General features: G+C 38.9%; 1 protein-coding gene across 2 annotated transcripts in view; it reads right to left on the reverse strand.

Moving 5' to 3' along the window:
* TTC29 (tetratricopeptide repeat domain 29) overlaps nt 1–21,904 on the reverse strand; it is a 272,924-nt gene that overhangs the window by 108,409 nt on the left and 142,611 nt on the right. For both annotated transcript variants that reach the window (XM_065904587.1, XM_065904586.1), the window contains one exon: nt 11,650–11,741. In XM_065904587.1, coding sequence (XP_065760659.1) covers nt 11,650–11,741 — 92 coding nt within the window. The remainder of the gene's footprint in view (nt 1–11,649; nt 11,742–21,904) is intronic.

The raw sequence follows: 21,904 nt of genomic DNA on the forward strand, positions 1-21,904 counted from the left end.
ACGTAACAGAGTTTTTCCAAGAAAACGCACTGGTTATAGCAAACACCAACAACACAAGAGAAGACGCTACACATGGACATCGCCAGATGGTCAATACCAAAATCAGATTGATTATATTATTTGCAGCCAAAGATGGAGAAGCTCTATACAGTCAGCAAAAACAAGACTGGGAGCTGACTGTGGCTCAGATCATGAACTCCTTATTGTCAAATTCAGACTTAAATTGAAGAAAGTGGAGAAAACCACTAGACCATTCAGGTATGACCTAAATCAAATCCCTTATGACTATACAGTGGAAGTGAGAAATAGATTCAAGGAATTAGATCTGACAGACAGACAGCCTGAAGAACTATGGGCGGAGGTTCGTGACATTGTAAATGAGACAGGGATCGAGACCATCCCCAAGAAAAAGAAATGCAAACAGGCAAAATGGCTGTCTGAGGAGGCCTTACAAATAGCTGTGAAAAGAAGTGAAAAGCAAAGGAGAAAAGGAAAAATAAACCCATTTGAATGCAGAGTTCCAAAAAATAGCAAGGAGAGATAAGAAAGCCTTTCTCAGTGATCAATTCAAAGAAATAGAGGAAAGCAATAGAATGGGAAAGACTAGAGCTCTTGTCAAGAAAATTAGAGATGCCAAGGGAACATTTCATGCTAAGATGGGCTCGATAAAGACAGAAATGGTATGGACCTAACAGAAGCAGAAGATACTAAGAAGAGGTGGCAAGAATACACAGAAGAACTGGACAAAAAAGACCTTCCCGACCCATATAACCAAAAAGGTGTGATCACTCACCTAGAGCCAGACATCTTGGAATGTGAAGTCAAGTGGACCATAGGAAACATCACTACGAACAAAGCTAGTGGAGGTGATGGAATTCCAGCTGAGCTATTTCAAATCCTAAAAGATGATGCTGTGAAAGTGCTGCACTCAATGTGCCAGCAAATTTGGAAAACTCAGCAGTAGCCACAGGACCGGAAGAGGTCACTTTTCATTCCAATCCCAGTGCCAAAGAATGTTAAAACTACCACACAATTGAACTCATCTCACACACTAGCAAAGTAATGTAAAAATTCTCCAGGCCAGGGTTCAACAGCACTTGAATCGTGAACTTCCAGATGTTCAAGCTGGTTTTAGAAAAGGCAGAGAAACCAGAGGTCAAATTGCCAACATCAACTGGATCATCAAAAAAGCAAGAGAGTTCCAGAAAAACATCTACTTTTGCTCTATTGACTACACCAAACCTTTGACTGTGTGGATCACAACAAACTGTGGAAAATTCTTAGAGATGGGAGTACCAGAACATCTGACCTGTCTCCTGAGAAATCTGTATGCAGGTCAAGAAGCAACAGTTAGAACCAGACATGGAAAAACAGATTGGTTCTAAATCGGGAAAGGAGTACATCAAGGCTGTATATTGTCATCCTTCTTATTTAACTTATATGCAGAAAACAGAATTCGAAATGCTGGACTGGATGAAGCACAAGCTGAAATCAAGATTGCTGGGAGAAATATCAATAACCTCAGATATGCAGATGACACCACCCTTATGGCAGAAAGTGAAGAACTGAAGAGCCTCTTGATGGAAGTGAAAGAGGAGAGTGAAAAGGTTGGCTTAAAATTAAACATTTAGAAAACTAAGATCATGGCATCTGGTCCTATCACTTCATAGTAAATAGACGGGGAAACAATGGAAACAGTGACAATTTTTATTTTCTTGGGCTCCAAAATCACTGCAGATGGTGACTGCAGCCATGAGTTTAAAAGATACTTGCTCCTTGGAAGAAAAGCTATGATCAACCTAGACAGAATATTAAAAAACAGAGACATTACTTTACCAACAAAGGTCCATCTAGTCAAAGCTATGGTTTTTTCCAGTAGTCATGTATGGATGTAAGAGTTGGACTCTAAAGAAAGCTAGTGCTGAAGAATTGATGCTTTTGAACTGTGGTGTTGGAGAAGACTCTTGAAAGTCGCTTGGACTGCAAGGAGATCCAACCAGTTCATCCTAAAGAGATCAGTCCTGAATATTTATTAGAAAGACTGATACTGAAGCTGAAACTCTAATACTTTGGCCACCTGTTGCGAAGAACTGACTCATTGGAAAAGACCCTGATGCTGGGAAAGATAGAAAGCAGGAGGAGAAGGGGACAACAGAGGATGAGATGGTTGGATGGCATCACCGATGCGAAGGACATGAGTTTTAGCAGGCTCCAGGAGTTGGTGATGAACAGGGAAGCCTGGCATGGTTCCGTCCATGGGGTCACAAAGAGTCGGGCATGACTGAGTAACTGACCCAAACTGAAAGTCACCTATGCAAGCGCGTTCTCAGTCATTCAGCTGTGTCCGACTCATTGCGATGCTAAGAACTGTAACCTGTCAGCTTCCGCTGTCCACGGAATTTCCCAGGTGTCGTCCCAAGCCAGGGATCCAATTCGCGTCTCTTGGGTCTCCTGCATTAGCTGGCATATTCTTTACCACTGAGCCACCTCGGAAGCCCCAATGTCATCTATATAAGTGGCAGAATGCTTAGAAAGACAAGTTCTAGCAGAGTGCTTAGTATATATTAGGTCTTTGTATATTTTTGAATAAAGAAACAGTTGAAAATTTGAGAAGGGAAACACTTACGTAGTACCCACTGAATTGATGACTTTGAACTGTGGTGTTGGAGAAGACTCTTGAGAGTCCCTTGGACAGCAAAGAGATCACTAGTCAATCCTCAAGGAAATCAGTCCCAAATAGTCATTGGAAGGCCTAACGCTGAAGTTTAAGCTCCAATACTTTGGCCACCCAATGCAAAAAACTGACTCATTGGAAAAGAGCCTGATGCTTGGAAAGACTGAATGTATGAAGAGAAGGGGACAAAAGAGGATGAGATGGTTGGATGGCATCACTGACTGAATGGACATTAGTTTGAGTAAGCTCCAGGAGTTGGTGATGAACAGAAAAGGCCGACGTCCTGCAGTCCATGTGGTCGCAGAGTCATACTCGACTGAGAGACTGAACTGAACTGAACTTAAGGGCAATTTCTTAATTTCATGTACCACTACCTATTAGGTATGTCCTAATTCCCATATGCACATGCCTGGCACATCTATATTTCTAGCCCTGATTTCACCCTGTATTTCCAATTGTCCAGACATACTTGGTATGCTAAGGAAGACAGCTCTCTCTGAGTGATATCATCTAATGATGACACCGATGGCATTTTGGGGATTAATCTTCAGGAAACTGCTTCATAGGGGAGTGATACAAAGCATTCACAAGTCATTTAATGTGTTTTGCTCTAAAAATGGGGTTACCCTCAGAGATTGTTTTCTATGTTTTATAGAAGAGATACAGATGTACAGAACAGACTTTTAGACTCCATGGGAGAAGGCGAGGGTGGGATGCTCATAGAGAACAGCATTGAAACAAGTATACTATCAAGGGTGAAACAGATCACCACCTTAGGTTGGATGCATGAGACAAGTGCTCAGGGCTGGTGCACTGGGAAGACCCAGAGGGATGGGATGGGGAGGGAGGCGGGAGGGGGGATCGGGATGGGGAACACATGTAAACCCATGGCTGATTCATGTCAATGTATGGCAAAACCACTACAGTATTGTAAAGTAATTATCCTCCAACTAATAAAAATAAATGGAAAAAAAATAAATGTGTCTCTAGATAAGTTTGGCTGTTTTGAAAGATCAAGCCCACCTCTCCATCTATGATGTGTAGCTAAAGGAGCTATTCAAAAGGACATGCCATATATATGCGTTAGTACACTGTATTGGTGTTTATCTTTCTGGCTTACTTCACTCTGTATAATGGGCTCCAGTTGCATCCATCTCATTAGAACTGATGGTAAGGATAACCCTATATTCAAGACAGAAAAAGGGACACAGATGTATAGAACAGACTTTTGGACTCTATGGGAGAAGGCGAGGGTGGGATGATCTGAGAGAATAGCATTGAAACATATATATTATCAAGTGTGAAACAAATCGCCAGTCCAGGTTGGATGCATGAGACAAGTGCTCAGGGTTGGTGCACTGGGATGACCCAGGGGGATGGGATGGGAGGGAAGAGGGAGGGGGGTTCAGGACAGGGAACACATATAAGTCCATGGCTGATTCATGTCAATGTATGACAAAAACCACTACAATACTGTAAAGTAATTAGCCTCCAACTAATAAAAAGAAATGAAAAAAAAAAAAAAAAAAAAAAAAAAGGACATGCCACAAGCTCAGAAAGAACTTCAAAAGAGTTTAATTTTTAAAAGCTAGTGGCAGGATTAGAGGTATAAACTTGCATAACCTCTCAAGATTTGTTGGGAACAACATCCATTTTCATAGATAAGCTGTGGTATACTTGTAAAACTAAATTAAATTGCTTTAAAATAATGATATGTGCTATGGTAGATAGTAGAAAGATCTAAGCTTGAATCCCAGCTTGGCCTCTTCGATAAATAACTTTGATGACATCTGCACTATTTCTTAGCTTCTGTGTCCTCATTTTTGAAATGATCATACGTATTGTGAGATGAAAAATTACATATATGTATAGCTTGGCACACAGTAACAATTCAATAAATGATAGTTTAGATGGTAAAGAATTTGCCTGCAATGCAGGAGACCCAGGTTCAATCTCAGGGTCAGGAAGATCCCCTGGAAAAGGAAATAGCAACCCACTCCAGTATTCTTGCCTGGAGAACCCCATGGACAGAGAAGCCTGGTGGGCTACAGTCTATGGGGTCTCAAAGAGTTCATGACTAAGCAACTAACAGACACACACAGCATTATTATTACCTCTCAGCGAAATAAAAACTTATCAGACCCGTAGCTCTGCTATGTGGTATTATTTGTCAATAGCTGAGAAGACAATCAATTTAGCTAAGCACTGTTTTCTGAAAATCTTCCATTATGCAATGAATTAAACACCATAATTTGAACACACACTCTGCAAGACAGGCACATAAAGTCTTGGTATCTATTTTCCAGGGGACAGAGTAAAAGAACTAACACTGTTTACCTGAGTATCAGGTACTGCCAATGCATTCTTTTTTCCTTTCTTATTGGTAAAAGAATGTTCTGTGTTTCAGAAATGGAATGGAATTTTATATTACTGAAGTTGTGAATATTGCATCTTATGATTCTGTTCCCACCTTTTTATAACAAAATTATGACTAATCTTCTTCCATACATAGGAATAGTTCAGTTCTCCAAAAAAAATCATGAAGCGTTTTGGGAATATTTCAAATGCAGATATCATGAGAGGTGCACTCATTACTTTCTATTTATTCTGTGAAACAACTAAAATGGTATTGAGAAAGCTTGACAGTATAGGAATATTAGTAAATAAAATAATTATTTTACTTAGAATTTTAAGTTAATTAGGAGATTTCTAGGACTAAACTGATCATATTAATTTAACTCTTAAAGACCTTTCTTGAACTGTAATATTCAAGAAAAAATGGATGAAATGAGATAGTGAAGACTTTGTGTAACTTTTTATCAAAACCATTGGGGAAATTATTATTTTTATTTAGTAAAAATGGGTTCACCAAAGTTTTTTATGTTTGTGTTTCTGAAAGCTGATCTATTTTTGATGGAAGAACATTTTGGATTAGGTTTGGCTGGCTGAGGATTGTTAAACTGCAATACACACAAACAAAAAAAAAACAAGTTCAGTGAACAAGAAACACAAAACAGTATAAATAAAACTACCGCTGGTTAAATCAAGTTGTTTTTCTCCCAGTGGAGTTACAGATCTCCAAAACATCCAAAATTATCTGGAACTTGCTCTAGCAAATAATGCTAGAGAAAAAGACTTCCTGTTATAAACTGTATGCCCCACTCAATGAATGTGCAGTGCTAAAGCCTGCAAAGTTGTCAATATAACATCTGAAATACAAGCATTATATGCTGCTTAAAGGATTTGCACATTTAAAAGTTAGCAACAGATTTAGAAACCAGTCTTTCTTTGCAATGGGAAGAATCAAATGTTTTCTTACGGGAAAGCTACAGATTATTTGTATAAGTTAAAGGACAAGGTTAAAATGTTAGACAAATATTAATTCCAGTTTTCTATATGCAGTGCACAGGTGCAACTGGAACAGCATATTATATGGTATAATCATTAAATTCATTCAACCAGACCTTAGAGAGTTAAAAACATATATTCTGAGGAACAGGACTCCTCGGTCCAAAGAATGAGAATGAAACAGTGCAGAATATTTGTGTATCAAGGTGATTCCAGTTTCCAACTGGGAAAACAGGACTGTTAACACCCACATCCCCTGACAACTGTCCAATTATGTATATCACACTTGGCCTACTGTTTGCGGTAGAAGTAATCAATAAAGGATGTGGTTGAGTGAACATAGATTTTGGTTGAACCAATGCATGAAAACTTAATCATTTACTCAGAGAGAAGAAATCAAATAGAGCAGAGATGAAGCAGCCACTGAGGGGTTTGTTGATTGTGCCACCAAGTTTGTGGGCCACAGATGAAAGTAATAAGGCAAATGGAATCAGTGACAGGAGAAAATGTAAAAAGCTATTCTTAATTTCATGAATTAATAGAAATGTTTTGATGTATGTTGCAGGGTCATTTTTAGGAAATTTCGCATCAAAGCCTGGATGTTCCATTTTAAAGTATATATGAAAATTACTAGGGCATGTCATTTCTCTCAAGCAAGAAGAAATTAATTTTCAGCTATAACAGAAAGGCAATTTTCACACTTGAAACTTTGTACTGATTGATTTAAAGATCTCCACTGTGGAAAGTTTTAGAGGAAATAATTTAACCCAAGTTTGCAAAAAAATTTACAATTGGTAAGGTATAAACCCAGAGATGGGCTAGTGGTGACCAGTATGTCTTCGACAACACTCATTTTTGTGATTTTTTCCCCTAGATTTTTTAAAAAAATCATTCTAATTATCTGAAGAGTTGAAGCATTTCAGTAAATGAGGGGGGAAAATGCCATAAGGAAAATAAGGATATTTCCCTCTGTATTTATTCAAATTGTTTATCTATGTTATAATAATATTTACTTGGTAATTTCTCAACTCAGTCTGTCTTTGTTTTATGGACTATAATTCTGGCTTTTATAGCTGTGTCATAGGCAATTGTTCTTATTTTAGAACACTGACTTTTTTTCACTAGATTCCAAGTAGGAGGGAAAAGACATTGTAAATGCTTATTTTCTGTTATGCTACTTAAACCCCTATGCAATTAATATTATTCAGACCAACAGCAAAAATAACAAGCCCTGCTCACTATTAAAACCTTCATCAATAACCCTAACACCAGGGCTGAGTCTACCATTACCAAACAGGCAACTGTATTACCAAGTCCCTAGTCTAGAGGGAATGTGGCATGTTTCTCAATTGAAAGCTTAGTATAAATTCTTATAACCATTTTAGAACCTTCCAGCCTTGCAGCTTATTCACCTTTCATGCACGCTCAGCTGATGGCCTTAAACACACACTTATCCGAGACATGGCTATCCTCTTCCATTTCCTTTAAAGAGATGAAATATGTTTATAGAGATAGGACTCCCATTAGTGAAACCTGTACAGTTGCACAGAGTAGAAGAGAGAGATTTAGAGGTGATGCTAAACTTCACGTGCAGCTTGATTTATTTTCCAGTCGCCACCACCATAATTTCCTCTATTTTGGTTGTGCTCCATTTCCTGCATGTTACTGCTAATCTGCGGACAGTTTAGGACTAGGAAAGGGTGTGTGTGTGTTTGTATGTATGTTAGTGCATGCCAGAGAACACTAAGCTCTTGAAGTGAAATTTTCTAAAAATGAACACAGAATGTATATCAAAGTATTTCTGGTGATGAGTGGACTCAATTTAATAATGTGTAGAGATCAGTCCTGGGTATTCATTGGAAGGACTGATGCTGAAGCTGAAACTCCATGAAAGCTGAAACTTTGGCCACCTCATGCTAAGAGTTGATTCATTGGAAAAGACCCTGATGCTGGGAGGGATTGGGGGCAGGAGGAGAAGGGGACGACAGAGGGTGAGATGGCTGGATGGCATAACCGACTCGATGGGCATGAGTTTGAGTAAACTCTGGGAGTTGGTGATGATCAGGGAGGCCTGGTGTGCTGCGATTCATGGGGTCGCAAAGAGTCAGACACGACTGAGCGACTGAACTGAACTGAACTGAACCAGATATCTCATGAGTTTGACCCCTGGGTTGGGAAGATCCGCAGAAGAAGGAAATGGCAAGCTACTTCAGTATTCTTGCCTGGAAAATCCCATGGACAGAGGAGCCTGGCAGACTATAGTCCATAGGGTCACAAAAGAGCTGGACATGACTTAGCGACTAAACAACAACAACCATCAGGTATCTAGGGTGCTGTTTTTCTACACGTATAGAATTTTTATTTTTGAAATGTTTCTAGAGTTACTTTGCACAAATAGTGAAAGAATATGCCATGGTTTACACTCCCCTGATTGGTCCTCCAAAAACAGCAAAAAAGTTGCAAAGTGGCAGATTTGGATTGGAAAGCTTGCAGGGGCCTTGGGACACTGTTTCCTCAAGACCTTGGAAGAAGCCTTTTCTATACTCTTTTGTGCATTACCCGGCTACGCATGTGCTCAGTCGAGTTCAACCCTTTGTGACCCCATGGACTGTAGCCCACCAGGCTCCTCTGTTCATGGAATTTTCCAGGCGAGAATAGAGTGGTTTGCCATTTCCTCCTCCAGGGGATCTTACTGACCCAGAGATCGAACCTGTGTCTCCTGTATTGGCAGGTGGATTCTTTACCATTGTGCCACATTTATACAATTAAGAACCCATGTCTACCATACAAATCACTGATGACTTCATTGGTATTTTAGTAGATAGGAATTCTTACAAGTGGAATTCACTTCATTTAGTATAAAAGTGAGATGAGGATATATATTTTTTGTCCATTATATGTTTGCCCCCAGGCAGGTTGTTAGACTGTTGAAACAGTTGTGCAAACAGCACACTCTTTGAATTATTTTAGCTTTGTAGTATTGTCTTAAATCTTGGAGGGTTGTGGTTCCTGCTTTGTTCTCTTTGCTCAGGATTGCTATGGCAATTCTGGGTCTTTTATAGCTCCATACAAGTTCTAAGATATGTTTTAATTCTGTGAAAAAATGTCATGGATAATTTGATAGGGATCTCATTAGATCTATAGATTGTTTTGGGAAGTATGGCCATTTTAACAATATTAATTCCTCCAATTTAAGAGCATGGGTTATCTTTCCATCTCTTTGTATAATTCTTTGGGACCCCATAAACTGAAGCAAGCTAGGCTTCCCTGTTTTTCACCATCTCACTGATTTTGCTCAAACTCATGTCTATTGAGTCCATGATGCCATGCAATCATCTCATACTCTGTCACCCCCTTCTCCTCCTGCCCTCGATCTTTCCCAGCATCAGGGTCTTTTTCAGTGAGTCAGCTCTTCCCATCAGGTGGCCCAAGTATTGGAGTTCAGCATCAGTCCTTGCAATGAACATTCAGGGTTGATTTTCTTTAAGATTGACAGGTTTGAACTCTGCAGTCCAAGGGACTCTCAAGAGTCTTCTTCAGCACCACAGCTTGAAATCATCAGTTCTTCAGTGCTCAGCTTTCTTTATGGTCTAAATCTTACATCTGTATGTGACTACTGGAAAAACTACAGATTTGACTATTCGGACCTTTGTCAGCAAAGTGATGTCTCTGCTTTTTAATACACTGTCTAGCTTTGTCATAGCTTTACTTCCAACAAGCAAGTGTCTTTTAATTTTTGTGGCTGCTGCAGTCACCATCTGCATTGGTTTTAGAGCCAAAGAAAATGAAGTCTGTCATTATTTCCATTTTTTTTCCCCGTCTATTTGCCATAAAGTGATGGGGTCAGATGCCATGATCTTAGTTTTCTGAATGTTGAATTTTAAGCCAGCTTTTTCTCTCTCCCCTTTCACCTTCATCAAAAGGTATACAACACAGACGAGAAATTCAAATCGTGGAGTGGAAAATAAAATATTCCAGATGAGACCCCAGTTTAACAGATGAAAAGTATTTTAAGATGACCACAGGTTTCCAGAAATTTAAAAAATAACTATAAAGACTATCAGTAACCAAAGGTGAAGCCCAACATTTGTTTTGTGACATAGTTAGTGCTCAGTATAATAGGTTATAAAAGAAAAGATATTTCCCTGAAGTTTTATCTCTTTGGTTATATTAGAACACAATGTCATTTTATAGAAATCATTTTATAATGTTTCTTTCCAGTGATTATTTGGAAAATAAAAGTTTAAGGGATAGCTAGGTTGATCATCCACAGGACAGCTATCAACCTTCATTTGAAGGGACCACAGCGCTCACAGGTTGCTTGCTTTACTCACGGCTGGCCCTGCCTTCCTAGAGTATGTGTCCATACCCTCCTTATAAATTTGTCTGTTCCAGTCATTCATCCAGTGAAGACTGCAGTGCATTTAATTTATTTTGTTTGGCACCTTACACTTCATTGGTGTTTTGATATTTAATTAATTATTTATTTAGTATTTAATGGTTGTTATATTGGCAATGATAATTACATAATGAAGATCCATTTTCAATGCATTAGACATTTTAAGTGCCTTTGGAATAATAATTTTACCTTTTAAAATACCACCAGTTGTATGCATTTATAACTGAAATACAGATAGGAACAAATCAGAATTTGACACAATCTATATTTACTACTGGGCTTCCCTGCTGGCTCAGCAGTAAAGAATCTGCCTGCCGATGTAGGAAACGCAGGTTTGATCCCTGGGTCGGGAAGATCACCTGGAGAAGGAAATGGCAACCCAGTCAAGTATTCTTGTCTGGGAAATCCCACGGACAGAGGAGGCTACAATACAGTCCATGGGGCTGCAAGAAGGTCGGACACAACTGGACTAAACAACAACAACAACAATATTTACTACTATTACCACTCCATAGTTAACACTACTACTACAAAATTATTTAAAAGCTCTGTCTTGGATATAAGGTAACATACCAAAAGCCAAGGCCATAACTTTGATAGCTTTTCTTATCCTTACTCTATCTTGGCTGGAGTATAATGCAGTGATTAAATGGAGTACACAACAATCACAATATGATGAGTGAATGCCATATATATTTTCAATGGAAAAATTTGTATTACAAGTTGTTTATGTATATTTTTGTTCAATTTTTCTGTTTTAAATGAAACATTGGGAATACTGTTTTTGCACCTGATCGTTTATCCAAATGTGTTCAAAGGAGAGATGGATGTCTTAATGGAAGAAGCATAAAATGGAAACTTTCCTCAAAGAAGAGATCTGGAAAGGTTACGGTGAACCAGTCACTGAAGCGTACTGTCTATGTGCTCTCTGCTTTTTTAACCTGTGAGAGGTGACCTGATTTTCTCCTCTCATTCAAGGTCATCACCAAACTTCCAGAAAATCAAAAAGTAAAATAGTAAGGAGGAAGAACAGACAAAGAAGAGTTTAGGTGCAAGTTTAAAAATACCACCTTGGTTTAAAATAACTTATGATGAAAGGGTCACTTAAGAAGGGCACTGCTTAAAATTTAAGCAGGCAGTAATGGAAAGCGACAGACCTCAAACAATTTAAGTCTTTCACAGTTGAGTGAATTCACAGTGACAGCAAGACAAGGATGTGCAAACTTACCTCTGCAGGACCTTGGCCGTTGCTTCATAGGCTCTCCCCAGGCTGAGATCATCATCCAGGTCTGTAGAGATTTTGCCGTAAGTGTTGAGGACCTATGGGGAAAGAGCAATACGTATTAAACATATAACATGACCAGATTCACTGATGTTTCATTTCAAAACAGAAAAGAACCAAATTAATAGTTGTCTTTCATGTCACCACAAAATTTTTCTATTAAAAATTCATGTTGGTTTGGTTTATTTTTATCTATTGTATTACTCATTTCACAGCGATCTCTCTGAGCCTTGACAGTGAAGTCTTACTTTTGTAAAAATAATTCTTTTCCTGCACAATCCAAAATCTTCCAATTGATATAACTTAGGTGTGAATAAATAACTGAATGGGTTACAACATTATTTGAAAATATAGAACTATTATCTTAGGTAATATAAGGCAGATTATAATAGTCTACTGGGGTAGGTTAAATATCATTTCTCTTCCTATAAATAGCTGTTTGAAAAGCATGAATTTAGGTGCCAGGCAATTTCTAAATCTATCATTTTATTAGAGGCATATCTCACAGTTTGTACACGTGTTCAGAATACACTAAAAATATTTCTTACAAATGTACTTCATTACCAACAATCTCTTCAATAATCAAAAGACTATGGCTGCCACGGCCAAATGTATGATCTTAATTTAACACTGACATCTGCATGGTATGATTTTCCTTTTTATTCTATTTCCCTTTCATGGGCTAGAAGAAGGAAAATAAAATTCCTTCTTCCTCCTTCATTGTTACTTGACCCAACCTATTACACACATGAAGACACAGGAAATCTCCAAAGACCTCTATGGAAATCCTTTTTGCACATTTTCTAAGAAAGAATTAGTGAAAGTCATTTGACAGTGTTGAGAGAGAGAGTCAGCATGAGGGAAGATGGACATGCAGGATGTGTCCCCAGCATGAATTAGGCATCTTAGAAAGTTTGCATGTTAGAGACAGTGTTGATATTCATCTTTACTTTCTTAAAGTTAATATTTAGGAAATAGTTTTAGTGAGGCCATGGTGATACCTCCTAATTTGTGTGTGTGTGTGTGTGTGTGTGTGTGTGGTTTGCTAGTGACTGCTTGACATAATACTGATATTAAAACTTACTGATACATCTTGACCCTGTGTTGTAATTCCTGTTAAACCTGCAAAGTTCAACAATTCGATTCTTAATTTTAAGCCTCTTAGTAAGTCTTGTATGAGCCTGAGAATTTTCTTTTGACTCTGTCCTGCACAGATGACAACACTTAGACTAAGTCTGATACGACATGACATAGAACTTTCGGAGTTAAAGGACAGAATCTCTGAATTTTGTGAATTTATAAGAGACTTTATTAAATCCAAGCATCAAAATATTTAGGAAGAGACTGTCTAGTGTCTCTTTTGGTCTACACATGTTTTAAATGACATTCTAGAAATTTAAAGATCAAATATTACTATATTTTTGTGTCAAAAATAATTTAGTCAGTAAATATTGTTATTGGGTACCAGTGCTGTGATAGACCCTGCTTGTGTCGTGTCCGACTCTTTGCAACCCCACAGACTATTATATACAGCCCGCCAGTCTCCTCTGTCCATGGAATTCTCCAGGCAAGAATACTGGAGTGTGGTTGCCATGCCCTCCTCTAGGGGAATCTTTCCGACCCAGAGATCCAACCTGGGTCTCCTGCAGCTCCTGTGCTGCAGGTGAATTCTTTACCGCTGAGCCACTGGGGAAGCCCCCATTAGACCCTGGGAAACCTTACAGAGAAGAGAGCATGCTTACAGACCTTCAAGGCATTTACAGTGTCATGGTACAGAGGTTTGCACTGATGCAGCTGTGTGAATTAGCAATGACTGAAGACAAGTTTACCAGGGCTTCAGCTGCTCATCCTGCACCAAGCTCCAATGTACCCGGTCACTGTGAACTGGAAGCAGCAATGTAACATCTTGGAGCACCCAGCATTATCTTAGGGCTGCGCCTCCTCTGACCATGGTTAGGAGGGTAGGTGTCCAGGAAATCACAGGTAAACACTTCAGTATTGATGGCTCCTCTCCCACACAAGTATGCAGCACTCCCAGGGAGCAGCCAGGGCAAATACCAGCTCAGTCTGGGCTTCTAGTTTTGACCTTGGGCTTGATTTTACAGCAGCTTCCTCATGGAACACGATGGGGTTGGCTGGAATGAACACTCACCTTAGCGTAAGAAGACTGGGATGCAAGATGTACTTCTACTACACCCTGCACATCTGGCCTAAGAAATCTCCCTCAGAAGCAAAAATGAAAACCTCCCTCTGAGATGTACGAGATAATACAGAGAGCTATTTGAACTTGGGATGAGAATTTTCTAGGACTTTGTTAACCAGCCATCAGTGAAGAGCTCCTGGAGAACTCCCTCCTCAGAGAAGAGACAACATATTCTATTTGTGACGTTAGAGAGTTCATCACTCACCTTAAACACTTTACCTAAAAATAGGAAATATACAGGCAGTGGGAAAAATATAGTTCATTACTGGCCCAAAGGGGAATACACACACACATATATATATATATATATCAGTTCAGTTCAGTCACTCAGTCGTGTCTGATTCTTTGCGACCCCATGAATCACAGCATGCCAGGCCTCCCTGTCCGTCACAAACTCCCAGAGTTTACTCAAACTCATACCCATTGAGTCGGTGATGCCATCCAGCCATCTCATCCTCTGTCATCCCCTTCTCCTCCTCCCCCCAATCCCTCCCAGCATCAGGGTCTTTTCCAATGAGTCAACTCTTCGCATGAGGTAGTCAAAGTACTGGAGTTTCAGCTTCAGCATCAGTCCTTCCAATGAACACCATGGACTGATCTCCTTTAGGATGGACTGGTTGGATCTCCTTGCAGTCCAAGGGACTCTCAAGAGTCTTCTCCAACACCACAGTTCAAAAGCATCAATTTTTCGGAGCTCAACTTTCTTCACAGTCCAACTCTCACATCCATACATGACCACTGGAAAAACCATAGCCTTGACCAGATGGATCTTTGTTGGCAAAGTAATGTCTCTGCTTTTTAATATGTTATCTAGGTTGGCCATAACTTTCCTTCCAAGGAGTAAGCATCTTTTAATTTCATGGCTGCAGTCACCATCTGCAGTGATTTTGGAGCCCCCAAAAATAAAGTCTGACACTGTTTCCACTGTCTCCCCATCTGTTTCCCATGAGGTGATGGGACAAGATGCCATGATCTTAGTTTTCTGAATGTTAAGCTTTAAGCCAACATTTTCACTCTCCTCTTTCACTTTCATCAAGAGGCTTTTTAGTTCCGCTTCACTTTCTGCCATAAGGGTGATATCATCTGTATATCTGAGGTTATTGATATTTCTCCCGGCAATCTTGATTCCAGCTTGTGTTTCTTCCAGCCCAGCGTTTCTCATGATGTACTCTGCATATAAGTTAAATAAGCAGGGTGACAATATACAGTCGTGATGTACTCCTTTTCCTATTTTGAGTCAGTCTGTTGTTCCATGTCCAGTTCTAACTGTTGCTTCCTGACCTGCATACAGGTTTCTCAAGAGGCAGGTCAGGTGGTCTGGTATTCCCATCTCCTTCAGCATTTTCCAAAGTTTATTGTGATCCACACAGTCAAAGGCTTTGTCATAGTCAATAAAGCAGAAATAGATGTTTTTCTGGAACTCTCTTGCTTTTTCGATGATCCAGCGGGTGTTGGCAATTTGATCTCTGGTTCCTCTGCCTTTTCTAAAACCAGCTTGAACATCTGGAAGTTCTCTGTTCATGTATTGCTGAAGCCTGGCTTGGAGAATTTTGAGCATTACTTTACTAGCATGTGAGATGAGTGCGATTGTGCGATAGTTTGAGCATTCTTTGGCATTGCCTTTCTTAGGGACTGGAATGAAAACGGACCTTTTGCAGTCCTGTGGCCACTGCTGAGTTTTCCAAATTTGCTGGCATACTGAGTGCAGCACTTTCACAGCATCACCTTTTAGGATTTGAAATAGCTCAATTGGAATTCCATCACATCCACTAGCTTTGTTCATAGTGATGCTTTCTAAGGCCCACTTGACTTCACATTTCAGGATGTCTGGCTCTCAGTGAGTGATCACACCATTGTGATTATCTGGGTCATGAAGATCTTTTTTGTACAGTTCTTCTGTGTATTCTTGCCACCTCTTCTTAGTATCTTCTTCTGTTAGGTCCATACCATTTCTGTCCTTTATTGGGCCCATTTTTGCATGAAATTGCAATATTGCAAATTTGCAATATTACAAACCAATTAGAGATATTGGTATCTCTAATATTCTTCTAGAGATCTCTAGTCTTTCCCATTCTGTTGTTTTCCTCTATTTCTTTGAAATGATCACTGAGGAAGGCTTTCTTATCTCTCCTGGCTATTCTTTGGAACTCTGCACTCAAATGGGAAAATCTTTCCTTTTCTCCTTTGCATTTCGCTTCTCTTCATTTCACAGCTATTTGTAAGGCCTCCTCAGACAACCACTTTGCCTTTTTGCATTTCTTTTTCATGGGGATGGTCTTGATCCCTGTCTCCTGTACACTGTCACGAACCTCCGTCCATAGTTCATCAGGCTCTCTGTCTATCAGATCTAGTCCCTTAAATCTATTTCTCACTTCCACTATATAGTCATAAGGGATTTGATTTAGGTCATACTTGAATGGTCTAGTGGTTATCCCTACTTTCTTCAGTTTAAGTCTGAATTTGGCAATAAGGAGTTCATAATCTGAGCCACAGTCAGCTCCCAGTCTTGTTTTTGCTGACTGTATAGAGCTTCTCCATCTTTGGCTGCAAAGAGTATAATCAATCTGATTTCAGTGTTGACCATCTGGTGATGTCCATGTGTAGAGTCATCTCTTGTGTTGTTGGAAGAGGGTGTTTGCTATGACCAGTGCGTTCTCTTGGCAAAACTCTCTTAGCCTTTGCCCTGGTTCATTCCGTACTCCAAGGCCAAATTTGCCTGTTACTCCAGGTATCTCTTGACTTCCTACTTTTGCATTCCAGTCCCCTATAATGAAAAGGACATCTTTTTGATGTCTTCATAGAACCATTCAACTTCAGCTTCTTCAGCATTACTGGTTGTATATAGATATGTATACATATACACACACACAAATATAATATACATATATATGGTATGTGGAAAAATAACATAACATTATAAATTGTGTAGAAAATAACTATTGGTGGGAATGTAAATTGGTGCAGCCATTATGGAAAACAGTAGGGAGGTTCCCTAAAAAACTAAAAGTAGAGCTACCATATGATCTAGCAAACCCACTCTTGGGCATATATCCAGAAAAGACAAAATCTCTAATTTAAAAAGAAACATGCACTCCAACTGGAGAAGGAAATGCATCCCACTCCAGTATTCTTGCCTAGAGAATCCTGTGGACAGAGGAGCCTGGTGGGCTGCTGTCCATAGGGTCGCACAGAGTTGGACACGACTGAAGTGACTTAGCATGCATGCATACATGCATTGGAGAAGGAAATGGCAACCCACTCCAGTATCCTTGCCTGGAGGATCCCAGGGACAGAGAAGCCTGGTGGGCTGACGTCTATGGGGTCGCACACAGTTGGATATGACTTAAGTGACTTAGCATGCATGCATGCATTGGAGAAGGAAATGGCAACCCACTCTAGTATCCTTGCCTGGAGAATCCCAGGGACAGAGAAGCCTTGTGGGCTGCCGTCTATGGGGTCACACAGAATCGGATATGACTTAAGTGACTTAGCAGCAGCAGCAGCAGCATGCACTCCAATGTGCACTGCAGCACTGTTTACAATAGCCAAGACATGGAAGCCACCTAAATGTCCGTCAACAGGTGAACGGATAAACAAGATGTGGTATATGTACAGAGTGGAATACTACTGAGCCATAAAAAATGAAATAATGCCATTTGCAGCAACACGGATGAACCTAGAGATTAACATACTAAGTAAGTCCGACAAAGACAAGTATCATAGGATATCACTTATATGTGAAATCCAAAAAATGATACAAAAGTATCTATGTACAAAATAGAAACAGACTCACAGACATAGAAAAGAAACTGTTAATTATCAAAGAGGAAAGGGAGAGATAAATTAGTAGTACAGGATTAACAGATACACACTACTATACATAAAATAGATAAGCAACAAAGGTTTACTTTGGGGACACTGTTCAATATCTTGTAATAACTTATAATGGAAAATAATCTGAAAAAAAACTGGTTCACTTTGCTGTATATCTGAAACTAACAACATATTGTAAATTAATTATTCTTCAATTCAAAAAATGAATATTAAATACCTCAAAAAAATTCAAATTATGTAGAAAATAAAGATGTGTTATATTGACCTTACAGTAAGTTATGTTACCTGCTTTTTAATTAAGGTATAATTTGCAAATTAATGAATATTGATAAACTTAAATCACTAGACAAATAGTGGACTCTTCTTTACAAAGAATACTTTAAGTGAGAAAATACAGTGTGGAAATCTGAAGGATCCACTGTATTTGATTGAATATCCCTGTGGCATGTAATTTGTTGGAAACAAATCTAGTATCTGGAAGGTTAAATTCTGTCATCACAAATCAAAGAGAAGAGAAAAAAGAATATCAGGTGCAAAGTATTTTGATGCATTCAAAACTCATTGTCGTGGTGGTTGTTTAGTCGCTAAGTCTAGGGGAAGGAAAATTCATAGTTTTTGTCTTTTCTTCTTTCTAGGCAGCTCAATGTGTTTGGTGAAAATGCCACATCAAAGATTGTGCAGTTGGCTGCCTGGTTTCCCATCATTCCAAGCTTTCAAGATTTGATGGAAAATTTTAGGGAAAGGAGGGGAAATACTTTTCTGTCTCCTGGCATGGCACAGAGCATGCACAACTCAAACTAATACAGATGAGTGACATAAAGTTTAAAATGGGCCTCTGTACTCTGGCTGGTGACCCACACTGCCATTGTTTCTGTAGGAAAACAACGTCTAAAATAAGTTACAGCACCTAGCCCATCTGAGATGGAAATCTGTAGCTCTTCAAAAATTTCAGTAAACTCCACTTCTTTTATTTCACATTTTTGGTAGTTTTTCTATATAGATTTCTTTCTCCACTTACTACCTTCCCCCCACAACTCTCTTCCTTAGTTAACTCGATACTTGAAATCAGTTGGGACTTTTACTCTGAGGGCATCGACCAGGCTTTGGAAGGGCCTTATGGAAATTAATCAAATCTCCCTCTGGGTGCTCAAATTTTCTTTAAATACCTTTGACTCGAGTCAGACAGGCTTACTACTGAGCTAAGTGACATATGTCAAGTGACTTAGTATCTGTGAGTTTTATTTCCTCGGGTGTAAAATTGAAATGGATAAAATCTACCTTGAAAAGATGTTATATGGTTCTACTACTAAGGATTTGAAGGAAGCAGCTGCTTAGTTTTCCCAAGTCTTATCTAACTGAGTGGTTCTCAAACGGGGGTTTTTTGCCTCATAGGGGATATTTGACAATGTCTGGACATGTTTTAGGCTGTCATAATTGGGAGAAGCAAGGGATGCAGCCCAATAGCCTGTAATTCACATGATATACCCCCTTCTTCTATGACAAAGAAGTGACCAGTTCCAAATGTAAATAGCACTGCCACTGAGAAATTCTCATCTAGTCTTTGCTTGAACAATTTTCCTGATGGGAGACTATCCTCCTGTGAGACGAGGCACTGAATCACTGGAGAATTACGTGAAAAAAAAATGTTAGTTAAGTTGAATCAAAATCTATGACTCTGACTGCTAGACAAGGTTGTGTTTTGTGGGACAAGATAAGTCCATTCCTCTTTCATGGGATGGTTCTTCCAATACCTGAAAGAGCTATTTTTCCTCCTCAAAGCTCCAAACTCATAGAGGCATCCAGGACACTCCAAAACAAGTGAGGATGAAACCCCAACACTTTTGCTTAACACTTGAACATTTTATTTCAAATTCTGTCTACAAGTCTGAGTTCTAGAAGAGTTTAAATAAACCCAACTGCACCAAAATACATCTATAAAACCACAACAGGGATCCATCGGACTTGTCTATAAATAAGAAGTTATGAGTCCATTGCCTGGGGTGCATTTTTAAAAATCTTTTTCTTCCTTGCCCACCATAAAAAGGCAGCAGAGCTAAGATTCTGTTATACAGCCCTACACAAAACCCGAGTTGGGCCACTTCATAACAAAGGTGCAACGCTGGGCTCTGCGCTGTGCATCACTTTGAGGAGAAAAAGGAAATGATACAGATTTATTCTTGTGCAATAAGAAATACAGAAATAAAACAATCAAGTTTGCCATCTTGAGCTTGAAATCATTGTCAAATCTTATTGGAAACACATTTATTCTGATTTCTGGCAATCTCAGTCCCTTTAGCCATTTCACAGTTGGTGAGCAGAAAGGATGTTTCTGCCTCATTTACAGCGTCTGAACATGATTCAGACAATCAACTGCAACATTAGTCAAAGAAATCAGTGGCTAATGATTTCTGACAAGCGCTGCAGTAACAGGCTGAGGACCAGACTGGGCAGCAACGGCGCTGAGAGCATTTTACTAGGGACAGCAATAGGCGATGGGAGAAGATGATAAAAATGAGGGTAAACAGAACTGTTTCCCCATCACTTAAAGGCTCTTACACACTTTCTGCAAAGGCACTGTGTCTGACATGCAGTAAATACAGTAATCTTTTGCTTCAAATATGTTATATTGAATGAACACCGAGGACAAACAAGTGTGCAGCTCTGCAAACAATAACATACAAAAGTAGTTAAATAGTTTGCATTCTGCTGAAACTATACCCTTAAGTTAGGAGTAGTTTAGCCTTACTATTTATATTGATCATTTGGACTGTGTATTCTTTTGCCCTGAAATGCATTACTCATCATTTGAACTGTTACACACCGACTGTTTAGATCACCTGACACAGAAAGTGAAGGTTGATGGCCCAGTGCAGAAAGAACTCAGTGTTAAAAGACATGAATTCTTGTTTCTCTTAGGCCTCAAGCTCAGAATGTGACCTTTGACAGGTCACTCGGTTACCTTGAGCTTCAGTTTCCAAGTCTGAAAGATAAAGGGGTAGGACCAAATGATCTAGAATACTCCATTCCAAAAATATGATTTTTATTTTAGACTACATTGATATATTAAGTTGAAGATATATCCTAATTATTTTAACCATTTATCTCTGGCTTCAAAATCCCTGATGAATTTATTTTATGTTCAATTTTTTTTAAAACAAGAGAAACAAAATGATAAGTCATTTCATTCACTTGAAATTTTATTTTCAGCCTTCCTCCCTTATTTGAAAAATATTGCATATTTTTAATAAACTGCTTTTAAAAAAATACCCCTACCATGCAGTACGTGATAACAAGAAAGGCTAAATCTACAAAGCTTTTGGTTCATATTAAATAGTGATTGTTACATATACAATGATCAGTGCTATTCAAAGATAGCAAACTTTTTTACACCTTGAAATATTTAAAAATTGGATGAAAATTCACGGTTATCCTTAAATTCATAAAGTGAATTAGAATTACTGGTTAATCTCTCACATTGCATTTTCAAAAGCTATAAGGGTAGAAATAAAAATTTCCAAGAATTTTCTTTCACTAAAAGCTCTCTCTCTATACATTCCATATACACATGACCCTCAAACTCCAAAATAATGAAACAGAATTCCACTTACAAACAAAAGGTTCCTCAGTAGTAAACTGGAACATATTACCTAAAACTGTCATTTTCTAAATTAGTCAATATATGTGTGTACTATATTAACAACAGACATGTTCACAAAGAATTTTTATTCAAACTCTCAATGATTATTTTCTATGTGGTAAATCAGAAAGCATGGAAACATTTATCTTGTACAGACCAATCATGATGTGAGTTATATTTACAGCTCCTTTGAAAAGAAAATTTCCCTGCCCTTTATTTCCTGCTTGGGAAATCCACAGAAGGTTTTGCTGTATATTTTGTAGAAGGCACTTGACCAAAGGCATCACTGAGATGGCCAGACATGAAAAGTTCTATTCAGTGGAAGAATAGAGTGATCAGCTAGCTCAGTCATATTCTCTAGGAAATTCAGGAACAGTGGGTAATGGCAGAAGTGAGAAGGTGCCCAAAGACCACCAACAGTGTGGTCAAGTCACGTCAACAGAGTGGGTCAGACTGACGACTACTGCTAAGGGGGTAATAAGGAAACTGAGCCCCTCTTCTCCCAGGACTCCTCCAGTTCCCGAGTC

Source organism: Muntiacus reevesi, chromosome 13 (assembly GCF_963930625.1).
Source record: "Muntiacus reevesi chromosome 13, mMunRee1.1, whole genome shotgun sequence".
Lineage (NCBI taxonomy): Eukaryota > Metazoa > Chordata > Mammalia > Artiodactyla > Cervidae > Muntiacus > Muntiacus reevesi.